This window comes from Megalops cyprinoides, chromosome 15, assembly GCF_013368585.1.
Source record: "Megalops cyprinoides isolate fMegCyp1 chromosome 15, fMegCyp1.pri, whole genome shotgun sequence".
In the NCBI taxonomy this organism is placed as follows: domain Eukaryota; kingdom Metazoa; phylum Chordata; class Actinopteri; order Elopiformes; family Megalopidae; genus Megalops; species Megalops cyprinoides.
In genome coordinates, this window is record NC_050597.1 from 26,509,689 (window position 1) to 26,522,341 (window position 12,653).

Consider the following 12,653-nt stretch of genomic DNA (forward strand, 5'->3'; position numbering starts at 1 on the left):
AGGCCTGAACTTCGTAACGTATTGCAGTAGATTCCACTGAATAATTACCTTTTTGGTTGGGCTGTTTTGCCACTAGTAGGGCTGTTTTGCCACTACCAGAGCTACTACCAGAGAAGGTTTGCCTTCATTCTGTCAGGTGCTGAAAGTGACACCTGTGACGGAATGAAGTGAATTTGGCCTGTCTGCTACTTTTGAATGCAAGCTTGAAATTGTAACTTGGAAAAAACACCAATACAGTGCACTCTGCTTGTGAGAGGCACATCCATCCAGGATAATTTGTTCCATATTAAGTTTGCAAATGACAAATGACTAAGTTCTTCAAATCTGGAACAGAGCATGCTTGAAGTAGTCAGCAAATTTATGCAATCCTTTTTTAAAAAAAGTGAAATAAAAATAGCGTGACAGTGATTTTTTTGAATGTCATCATTCATATTACCGGTGCTGTGCAAGCTACAGTGCTTTAGCGCAGTCAGTATCGTTAACTAAATTGAAATGTAAAAAAAATAATTAACAAATTATTTCTTGAGCATTTCCATGATAACTGGCACTTCCAAGAGTCACCTTGCCAGGTTGTTTTCGTTTTGATAATGTTAGTTTTTCATAGAATCGTAGACCGACAGTGTAGGCTGTGGAATGCCCAATTTCTCAGCTGCATTTCTTTCAGTGGTCAAAAGGAAAATACTGCCACCCTAAGTTGTACTATATCGATCTGATGAAATATTTATTTCCCTCGATTAATTATATAGCATCGCTCTCCGCTGAGGACAGTGATGCATGTAAGTGAGTCCAAATTGATCGATTCAAATAGTATCACTAAGTCTAGAGTACAAAAAAAAAGAAAAGACGCATTACAAATAGACTTTTATTTTAGTCTCACCATGGATGCCTTTTTTCAAACACATGATGATCTTAGGTATTCCAAAACAAAAAGTTGATATTTTTATTTCTTGGTCCTGTGTCATGGAGGGGGGTAGCTTTCTTTACAGGATCCCTATGAAATCATAAGATTGTTTGATTTTTAAAAAAAATATACACCATCACAATCCATTTGTGATATTCGCTTGTATTTTCTCTTTACTTTTAACTGCTCCCCTCGTAGAGTGATCTCATTTTCTGTGTGTGCCCAACAGAACCAAGCAATTACAGTTAATAGGCAGAAGAGATTTAATTGTTTCATCCCTGTGGTGTAGGACCATGTGGAAACTGGGAAGTGGGTCAGGACGATGTTTCAGAAACACAATGTGACATTTTACTGCCCGTGGATGGCGTTCGTTCATCTTGGTGCTTAGCATGGCCTTTAACCCCTGCCTTCCGGAAAATCACAGCAGTGCGTAGTGTACAGTTTTTTGCAGATCACAGCAGAATGTGCCTTCACTGCTAGGTTTTTCTGGAACAGTCCTGGTAAAACGTCTTTCCCCATAGGCAGGGCAGTGGCGACCCTCTCAAATCAAAAGATGAAAAGTGTCCCATTACAGGCAGAAGGCGGCGGTGGTGATGGCAGTACTTTACTGAGGGCATTGACTCTTAGTTCCACATGTGCATTTATGTTCATGTTGCATGAGTTAGGCAGCTTGCATTACAGCACATCATAAGGTAACAAAATGGCAGTGGTCCCTGAAATCTGAGAGCCATCAACACTGGGTATCCCTTGCACAATCCTTCTGGTGGTCAGTGCAGTCTTCTCACACACACACACACACACACACACACACACACACACACACACACACACACACAACTGTCATGTGGTGAGAAAAACATGACTTATCTGTTTTATCTTTCACACAAGTCTGCAGTAGCCTTACTTATTTGATTTTACTCCATTGGCTTTGGTGTTGGGATGAATAATGAACTGAAGACAGTGTGTCAGGTGCATTTTATTGGGGCCCGAAGTCCTCCATTTTATACCATATTGACTTGGTTTGCGTTTTTCAGTGTGGTTACATATCATTTGTTTCAAAAATTTGCAAGCTGTATATATTCCATTTTATTTGATATTTATAGTCCCACAGGCAGTCTCGTTTTTGTACATACTTATTTCTAACCTTACCCAAAACCTTAGTCACATATGTGTCACTGTATTAGTAATTCACATGCCAGTAACTGTCTGGGATTTCCTTCCTAAATATAATTTTTCTTTTTTTTTTTTTTTTTAAACCAATTGTCCAGGTCCTGCTTGGTGTTGGAATTCTGTAAAGCCTGAATCAGTTTAACCAGACTGAATCATGTTAAAAAGCCTTGCTGTTTTCTAGAATTTTATAGTAGATTGGCTATCATTTTCTGTATGTTTCTGTCAGGTTGTCAATTGAGAAATCCTGTTGCGATCTTCACTTTGACAATTTTGAAGAAATGTTTGATTTTTTTTTTTTTCCAACGTTAAATGTTTCTGAACAGTCTGCCTTTTGAGAGCCTCTATAAAGACCTTGACAAGGCTCTGGAATATGATCTGAAGTGTGTTTGATGTGTGATGTCTGTAAAGATTAGTTGGAAATGGTGTTTTTCATTTTTTAAAAACTGCGATTATATGCAGTTTTTACTGCTATTATATCCAAATTAATCTGCAAACACCTTCCCAAAACAAATAACACTTCAGGGCTGTTCAGGTATCTCACCATTTGAACCACACCTGTGCTTGCTTTGCTGCATTTGAACTTGTGCCGTGAAATTAAAAACCCTTCCACTGTCTGGGTTCTCTTTTGACTTCCCTTCAGTATTATCTGATCTCAGTGTGCCGCCATTGTGCAGTTGTTTCTGGATAAACATGCTAGAGAGCACACTATCTCCGCCCCAGCTTTGCTCATTCAAGGGGGGGAGGTTGGGATGATTCCAGGGGCCCTCAAAGATACTACCATATATTTTTGTTACATATATATAGGGGCCCAGTGCATTAACCTTTCAGGGGGCCCAAAATTCCTACTGGTGCCCCTGATGGCAAGACTACTTTTTTTTTTTTTTTTTTTTTTAAGAATCAGCACAGTCTACATGAGAGATGCAATATGCATGAAACATTCAGCATTTTCCCCTCAGATCATGTGTTTATGGTGATGATGAAGAAAGATGAGGTCAAAACCTTAACACATGTAATTTTTTATGAAAACTATATACTATATACAACTATATACAATTTATTTGTATCATTTCATTATTTTACCTGAATCGGTTAGCTAATTTAGCTAAAGATAGCTAACATTACCCCTAGACCACATAATTGGTAAAACTGTTAAGACTATTACATTTTTATTCATTAAGTTATCTGTCAAATGCTTTCATGAAAATAATGTTACTCTAGTCTCTTCACATACCCATAATGCGGCAAAGTTATAATTATTTGGGCTCCCTTTTAAAACATGAGAATCAATTTACTGTGTTTACAGGGTTACATTTTTGTGCACTAGTTACTATAGTTGATATAAAATACCCCAAAAAAAAGTATTTTAATTGTCAGATGTGAGTATATAGTTAGTTTCAATTTATTCATCTATCAGATACTCTTATCCAGCTTAGATGGCGAGCTTGCTGTTTAGTTAGCTAGCTTGCCTTCGTATCTAGTTGTTATACACATTTCTGCTTATTTTGTTGAACAAGTTTGGCGGTAAACCTGCATTAACAGACTCTCAGTGTCCACTGGATGAATGAGCAGAGCTGGGGCAGAGTTTCTGTACGCTATAGCACGGTCATACAGCAGTGACCCCATTGTACTTGTGCCATCCTTACAAAACGTCCTTTCGGTCGGCAAGAATTGATTCGGCTCGAGCCACAATGTGGACACAAGAAGCAGAAACCTCACGAAGCCTACCAACAGCAAGCCTGTTCAAAACCCAGTATGCCTCCATTCAGGTGGAAACGCACAGCTTGGATCTGCTCATATGAACTTTCATATGTATTCATTTTTTCACAATGGATGCAGCTCCCTGAGGGTGCAGTCTTGTTCATGTAGCATGTTGTAACAAACATGCCAATGTGAAAACTGGGCTCAGACTTCCTTCCACTGGGCCAAGATGGAGATTTTGCATTTTTATTCAATATTTCATTTGTGAGGTTCTCTGGCTGGAATAGCTGGGGTTTCCCACGAACGAAGGAGCTCCTTGTCAGTTAGGGAGAGCGCAATGTCAGGGGAGACCCGCGGTTGAACTGATAAATAAATTAAACTAATAAGACAGTGGTGCAGGGGGTTGAGGGGGGGGGTTGTGGGGATTAGGCGATGTGTATGAATGGCACTGATTAATATAGGATCGGTAGCCAGCCGTGGAGTTGTTAACGCATGAGGTGGCTGTCCTCTCATCAGGGCTTCAGCGTTTGCAAACAGCCTCATTATAGCCAACATACAAGACAATGGGGCCCCGATTGTACCCAATACCCATTTTTCTGGCGCTCACAAAGGGGCCATATTGGACCCTAATTTTGTGGCAGAAGCGCGTTGCACCAGCGAGGGTATGTGACCAAATTTGGGGAGCTTGAACCACGCATACGGTACTTCTCCAGTACCAGTGTTGAAACAAGCTCAGTGGTGGTACCACTGAGGTACAAAACTGTCACTGGAATGGCATCAGAATGGCTTTGATTATGAGCTAGCATTTTGGAATCAACAAGAAGTCCTTTAAGTTCTTGAGGAGGTGTCTTAGGTCTGGGTGCGTAGCAGTATCAATCAGGAGCAACGGCCGCTACTATGATTAATAATGTCCCGATCTGAACTCAAAGATCGGTATCGGGGCCGGTCAAGGCATTTTTTAACTGATCGGTATCGACTTTATTGAGCACAAACCTAAGCCTGATCCTTTGTTTTACGTCAGCTGTCACACAGGTGTCGTAAACGGAGAGCACAGTTTGTGGCAGGAAGCAGCTAAAATGTCTGCAGTGTGGAAATATTTTAAATAGGAAAACGAAAGCAGTCCAACAGCCACTAGTAATGTCTGCCATGCGAGCATTTCACGAGGCGGTAGTAACAGAGCTGTGTTCAATACTACCAATTTGATATGGCACCTAAAAAATAAGCACTCAACAGAATACAGTGAGTTCACTCACATAACTCAGGCAAAGGCTGTACCGAAGCAACACACACTGGAGGATACTTTTAAAAGGAGAGAGAAATTTCCTTGAGACAGCAACAAGGCCAAAAAGATTACAGGGTAATTGAATTCATCGCTTTGGTTGGCCAGCCCATCGCTGTGGTAGAGAATACAGGTTTTCACCGTCTTTTGGAGCTCTTTGAGCCACGGTACGCCCTACCCACTCGACACCACATTTCAGACACTGCCCTACCGGAGCTTTACAACAAGGTTCGTGACACCTGCGAGGATTTTTTATCAGATGTGATTGCTATTGGCTTTACCACAGACATTTTGGAATTCTGATGTTTGCCCGATGTCATTGCTTAGCCTCACTGCACACTGGATTGACTCCACTTTTGATTTAAAGCATGTGGTATTGCATGCGCATCAGTTTCGCGGGTCTCATACAGCATGTATTGGAGGGCACATGCTACACTATTTCCCTCACTGGCTGCTACTGCAACCAAGTTTCTCTGTGCCCCCTGCACAACTGTGGACAGCGAGAGACTCTTTAGTGCAATCTCAAACATCATTGATGAGATGAGGAACCGCCTGTCCGCTAACACGGCAGAGACGCTGATTTTCCTCAAATTGAACCTTGACTTCATTTTGAAGTGAGAGTAAGAGTATTGTGCTATACATGTTTATTTTTTTCCTGTTTTTTTTTCCCAGATTGCGGCACAGATCTGCCGCCAAGCTGGTCTTGTGCAGAAACCCAAAGATGTGTTGGACTACAGTGCAGATAACTTTGCCATCGTCTTCGCCGCCATGGGGGTGAGTGCAAAACCTTTTTTTTTTTTTTTTTTTTTTCCCCCCCTCTCTCTGGGTGTGTGTGTCAGGCCAAATGGACCTCTTAAAACGCTGCTGCCGTCTCGTCTTTCTCTCCCATTCACCAGGTGACTAAGTTTTTAATCCCACGTTATTTCTGCTGACGTGAGCAGCGCCTGTTTGCTGTGACACACTTATAATTCAGCAGCTTACCGCGGCCCGCCATCTGTGACTGAATGCTCCCGATGTCTGCTTCTCCACACTTCATTATAAAACAGTGGTGAAGAGCTACTATTACCTGCACCGGGATTTTAGTGACCCCCCCCCCCCTTTCCCTTCACAGCTGATGGCTATTTCAGAATCAATTGAGGGCTTGGTAACACGATCGCTAGCACTTGAGCAGGATATTCAAAACTCCAGTCTGTCTTTGTGCTGCCACCTTTTTGGCCACTTCCATGCATGGACATTTAAAGTGCATCTTGCATATCAGATATCGGGTTTTTATTTTTTTTATTTCTCCATGGTTTTTGTGATTTTTGTCCTATACATTTCAGCTTTTTAAATGTATTTTATTGATTACACTTTTTGCTGTGGTTGTTTTGTGTAGTTGCTTTAACAGCCTCTTGTAAGAGTTGTCCAGTTAACAAATGTTGGCTTGTTAGCTTTTTTTTTTTTTTTTTTCCTTGGAAAACACTACACTGCTGTCAATGGTAGTCGCCTCATTTTTGTCTAGTCGTATTTTCTTTCAAGGAGACAAAATACATTTTTGACTTATTGTTTAATTTATGTTTTCATTGTATGAGTTTGTTTCTTTGTTAAAGAGCAATATGTCAGTGCTGTGCGTGAAATTCTTTTGGTCCAAGATTGTGCTCAGTAAGGTCTCTAGTTATTAATTCAATGACCAATTAATAATTCTGCAGCATGTGTCTGTGCTCTGCTAGTGAATATTTCATAGGAAACATTTTCGATATGACACTTATATAATAGTGTAATATATAGATGCTATACTATAATAGATTTGCTCTATTAAAAATTATTGTAACTGTGCTTATCTTTAAAATTTTGAATGGGTCTTCTGATTTCATTTTTATTTCTTTCTCCATTTCCATTTTCCCTCAATCCTGCCTCTCAATGTGAATTTGATCGTGTCAATGCCACCACGCTGTAGGTGAACATGGAAACTGCTCGCTTCTTCAAGTCCGACTTTGAAGAGAATGGATCCATGGACAACGTTTGCCTGTTCTTAAACCTGGCTAATGACCCGACGTGAGTATCAGCAAACATGCCTCTGTATTGTTGAGGGCAAGTAGAATTAAGAATGTAAAGCGGTTAGATTCCAAGCAGAACACCCTCAGTCAAAGCACTGTTAAAGAGCACCCAGTCTCACCGAACCAGCATTTTCATTAGTTGCACACAACAGTGTGGTGTGTGCGTGCATGTGTGTTGGTGTGTGTGTGCATGTGCATGTGCGTGTGCACACGTGGGTGTGTGTGTGTGTGTGTTGAGGAAATCCAGCTATTGTACTGATAAAGCCAGACACGTGTCTCACTTATGATGTTTTCAGTCTCTTTAAATTGCATCTGCAGGTGTCATAATACTTTTCAACTTGTCTAGTGTTCCACTACAAGCAGAGCTTTTTTTTTTTTTTTTTAAAAACACCCGAGTTTCTTATATCTTATGTTATTGTGTACCGTGAATCCAGCCAGCAACCTTGTTTTCTTGCGTGCATTCTGTTCCACTTTGTAGCTGCTGTTAATGAGTATGACCCTGCAGTGTACTCGCTCGCAATTCAGCTAAACGTTGTCGAAGGGCAGGCCACGTTGTTCCTTGAGATCCGCATCGCTTTAGAAAGCAATCTTTTGAGCAAGATAATGGGCCCTCTCCTCAGAGGGAAATGTCTGCAAAATCTCTCAACTCACCTTATGCCCAAACTGTTCTCCCTCTTCATGTCACTTGTCTACCGAAGGCCTCCCCCCAACACACACACACACACACACACACACACACACACACACACACACACACACACACACACACACACACACACACACACCCACGCACACCACCACCCATCACCCAAGATGTGTGCTGGACGAGGCCACGTGTGGCTTTTTTGTTTGAATCTGTAAAAGGTTGTATACAGAGTTCACCTTGAACAACCTGATGCACAATGCAGCCTTTTTCCTTATCCAACCTAGTGTGTTCATCTGGACCTGAGTTTATTTTTTGGTATTGTTTTTTTTTTTTCTTCCTCCCCCTTTCTTTCTTCAGCATTGAACGCATCATCACCCCACGTCTGGCCCTTACCACCGCCGAGTATCTGGCCTACCAGTGCGAGAAGCACGTGCTAGTTATCCTCACTGACATGAGCTCTTATGCTGAAGCCTTGAGAGAGGTAAGTAACCCAGCTACATGTTCATCTTCTACTCCCAAATGGACCCGATTTAAATTCAGCTGACAAATAACAAAATCACATTTTACACTCCTTGGTTTCACCTAACCCGAAACAGGACAGAACAAACTTCAGCTACTGTTCTGTAACATTATGATTTCTTTGTACATAACATTATGATGTCCTTGCTGTGGTTTCCAAAAGTTGACATACCAAATATGTGTATGGCCTTGATTTTCACCGAGACTTCATTTAAACATTGTTTTGCACAGTATCAGGTTATAATGTCCTTTAATTGTACACCGTATATTTTTCTTCACGGTATCGATTCAGTATTTTAAGTTGCAAAAAGGTCACCAGCATGCTTAGTCATATGTCTTAAATTCATCTGTCCTCAGCATGTGAGCAGATGTTATCTGCACTGAGTGAGTCACTTGCTTCTACCTGCCCTTTATTGTCCTTAATAATGTGATCAGCGTGACTTCAAAGTGGAAGCTGAGAAAGTGGCTAAAAAAACTATGCATGAATTGTGAATAAGGGTGGAAATGTATTGACTCTGGCACAGAAAGCAGGAATGATGGATGGGCTTACAAAGGGTCAATGGCCATCTTCTGTTGTGAGCTTGCACTCTCAGGCTTCAGCATTATCAATTTATCAGTTTCATCCTCAATAGTAGAAAAGGGTGTGTATGATCAATATATTCTATCACATGACAGAAAAACTGTTAAGAAACCGTTAACCGAGTTAAACTGGGAAGGTCAGTCATGTGTTTTGAATGGAAATGCTCATTTCCCATTGGTCCTTGGCAGGTTCTTTCTGCAGTGTTTTGCAATCATGGATACGTGATTGTACACTGTGTAGCATTCCACATGATGCATAGAAAGATACCAGTTAATGGATTGGCAATGAAAATTCAATTTTTTTTTATCGTTTGGATGAATTCTTACTACTTCGACACATCTCTCTTTGATTTTGTTCTTGTCGGTGTCTTTACTGATTTGTGTATCTGGTATTTGTCTACCTATTTATGCGATTTATAGTTGCAGGGCTTTCTAAATGAAGAGGACTCAAAAGCTATTATTTGCAGACAATTCAAAAGGCACTTGCTCTGAATGAGTCTCTTGCTGGTGTCAAAGCAGAAAATAACATGATTCAAGTGTGAACAATAAAAACTGCCTGTAATTTCAGGGGAGCCATGTGTCTCATTTCAGCGCCCCTGGGACTTTGTCATATTTATTAATATTTTAATTATAGCATGTCTGTATCCCCCAAGGAATTACAAGGCAAGTGAATTATGCAGGACTAATAAGTTCAAATCTGATTGAAACCGGGTTAAAAATAAAGCAGTATTTCATAATTTGAAAAAGCAGTTCACACAACTCTTTTGCTACATTCCTCTTATTGCACAATTCATTTACTGCAGTACAACTGGATTTGCTTAAATTAATATATTACATTATTGTCATTTAGCATTTGCTTGTAGGTTTGCTTTCGTTTCTGTTTTGCCTTAACGTTTCTGCCCTGTTCATCTCTCAATTAATTCTTAAACTAAATGCAATATGATTTTTGTCATGATTGTTAAAAACTGTGAACTGTTTCTCTTCATAATGTTTGGAAATCAAGAAAAACAATAAGGAAGTTATGCCTGGAAGTTGAGGGGAAGCTCAAATGACAGATACGAAGGAGAACTAGCAACATCTTAATGTCTTTGGGGAAATCAGAAAATGGCTTGAATGTTGGATTGTAGAGTTGATAGGCCTGGTGATAGCAAGCCTAAGCTGATCAAAGGAATGTAAAATGCGGTTGAACACTCACTGGAGAACAGAATACATCTTCCAGGCGAAAGTACTACTCACAAGCAGAGAGATTATTGCGTTATATGTGTATGCATTGTACCTCTTTCACGTTCATTTGAAAACGATCATTTCTGTGTGCTGCCTTAATGTGACGCACTGACCCCTTTAATAGGTAGTGTAGAAATTTACCCACATCTGGTTGGCAGGCAATCAACAGGCTGGATACCAAGCCTCCCCTGTTCCGGGTTTATTTTCACACGCACTGGAGAGAGGTAGTACATGCAAATATGTTCTCCAGAGGGGCAGTCCCATTTCCAGACTGTATAGAAAATCCAACATAACATCATTGGGTAACTATACCCATTTGCCATACAGTGCTTAGATTAAATAAGGTTGTATACCATAACGGTGTCAGTCAGCTGTTACGACCCCGTCTAGGGTGAGGTGCAACATAAAATAAAACGTGTGGACACCCGCTTTCTGGTCTCCGGTCCAGAACACAGGCACCGCAAATAAAGCCAGGGTTCTTTTATTAACGCAAAACTTCGGGGGTGGGCAAGGCCAAAATAACAAACATAACACAACTTGCTGAGGAGAAAGGGAATAAATGACCTAACCAAAGAAAATGAAAACAAAATAGAATCTCTTCCCTGACTCTCTAACTATCCGAAAACAGGAGAAAAGGAAAAAAAATCAACAGAAAACGGCAGCCACCCCCTACTACCCGCTGGCTAAACCACAAAACGGTAACACAAAGTATTTACATTATATTACAAATATACACAAAAATGGAGCGCACGCACACAAACGCGCATCATCTATCCGAGGGGAAGCCATCTCTCCATCCCGAGGTTTCCTCCTTTTAAATCTTCCCGCTCGTTCCTCACCCAATCGCAGCGGGGCGCCAATCTGCAGAAAAAAAAAGAAAACGGAGGGTGGAACAGCGCGAGAGCAAGAGCAGACACACGAACGGTAGTCTACGTCTACGTCCCAGGACGTAACGCTGCGAAGTTGCCGGGCATGACCGAATTTGGATGGGCACCAGAGAGCAATCTTCCTTCCTTGAATTGTCTTGGACTTCCAAACTGCTAAATGTTAATTGATGCTGAAGAAGAGTGTCAAGTAGAAATGTGGTGAAGAAGTGTAATAGCTGCTTGTGATGATGGTCGATTACTCATAACTGCACACGCTCAGGACTGATCTGACATTATGCGCTTAACCAGCTTGCGCATATAACAGGAGTGAATCGTCAATGGACCAGCTGCACGCTGTGCAGTAAAACGGAATGTGCAGTTACCTAATATGCAGTTATAGGGAGTTTACTGTTCTCGATTACAGCTCATTCTGAGCTCATTGTGGATATTGCCAAATGAACACGGGACATTCCAACAAATGAGCTGCAGTGCAAGGTTTTTTTTTTTTTTTGGTGAGGTTTCAAACAAGCCTGATGTCAATTTCCAGCAAGGATAATGTGTTGCTTTCTAATTTCAATGCAATGGCAATGATAACAGCTGCTACCCTGCTGAATTTCAGCTCAAGTAAATTAGTATCAGCTGACTAGATTGGAAAAAAGCTTATCTGCTATCCTGGGCAAAGTGTCTGCTCTGCGACTGAACACATGCAGCTAGAAATCTTTTGTAACAAATGTTTACTAATTCTGTTGTCAGAAAGTGTGCTTTCATAGAAATATCTGAAACCCTGTCTACAACAGCATCTGGTGAAGAAGGGTATGTAGTCATTAGGGTTACCTGCCTTAACAAAATGATTCGTTTAATGTAATTTGAAAACACATGAAAGTCATTCATATCTTTTGCTTTGTGGTGCCCAGGAAAGCTCAGCTACATAATGGTGAAAAGCCCAAGAAACCGCCATTTTTTTCTAGCCTTCATGTACATGCTTCATATGTTGAAAGCGTGAGACTATGGTGTTTGCTTGACCGATATAATGAATAATGTGACATGAACAAGCTGTGTGAAGCAGTTGTGACAATCCACACTATGTCCACTCGATAGCAGTCACAAAGCCATGCACTCATGAAACATTAATCCATGAAGGTGACATTCTCAAAACAACCCCCCCCCAAAAAAAAATAAATATCTCAAAAGGCATTGGCTTGAATGGTAAACTTACTAATATCACTCGTATTTTCTGTGAAAGGGAAGATAAAGTGTGTTCTTCAATGCTTTGGAAATACCTTAACTTCATTATTTTCCGAAGTTCAGAGCAAAAGAAAAGGCTTTTATGAAATGCCTTTTCAGGGTTTGCATCGTCAAGTCAGACCTTGTCGCCTTTATACTCATAATAATCCTTTTGTGCCATAAACATGTTTTGGCGTTTCAATGTGCCAGCCACACAATACGTGTTTTAAATAGTTTTGTATGTGTGAAAGCTTGGCTCCTGCGCTTATTGTCCTCCTGTAACCTTGGCACACGTACACCGCAATAATAAAGCCCCTCTAAGGCGATGGCTTGTTTTGTATTTAACCACTTACAAAAAAGCAGCCAGGGCGTTAACATTTAACTTCTTTTCTCATTCACATGCTCGAAGGTTGCCTCCTGAATTGAATCCACTGTTTACAAGCTGTCCCTGTTTGGCAGTTTTGCTATGTGCGCTGACAAATTTCAAATGCGGGTGCAGCGAACCATTGAC

The 12,653-nt window shown here is 40.8% G+C and overlaps 1 protein-coding gene across 1 annotated transcript in view; it reads left to right on the forward strand.

Annotated features, from left to right (window-relative positions):
- Positions 1-12,653, forward strand: part of atp6v1ba (ATPase, H+ transporting, lysosomal, V1 subunit B, member a) — a 50,859-nt gene that overhangs the window by 31,323 nt on the left and 6,883 nt on the right. The window contains exons 7-9 of the mRNA XM_036546816.1: positions 5,721-5,822; positions 6,985-7,082; positions 8,088-8,211. Coding sequence (XP_036402709.1) covers positions 5,721-5,822; positions 6,985-7,082; positions 8,088-8,211 — 324 coding nt within the window. The remainder of the gene's footprint in view (positions 1-5,720; positions 5,823-6,984; positions 7,083-8,087; positions 8,212-12,653) is intronic.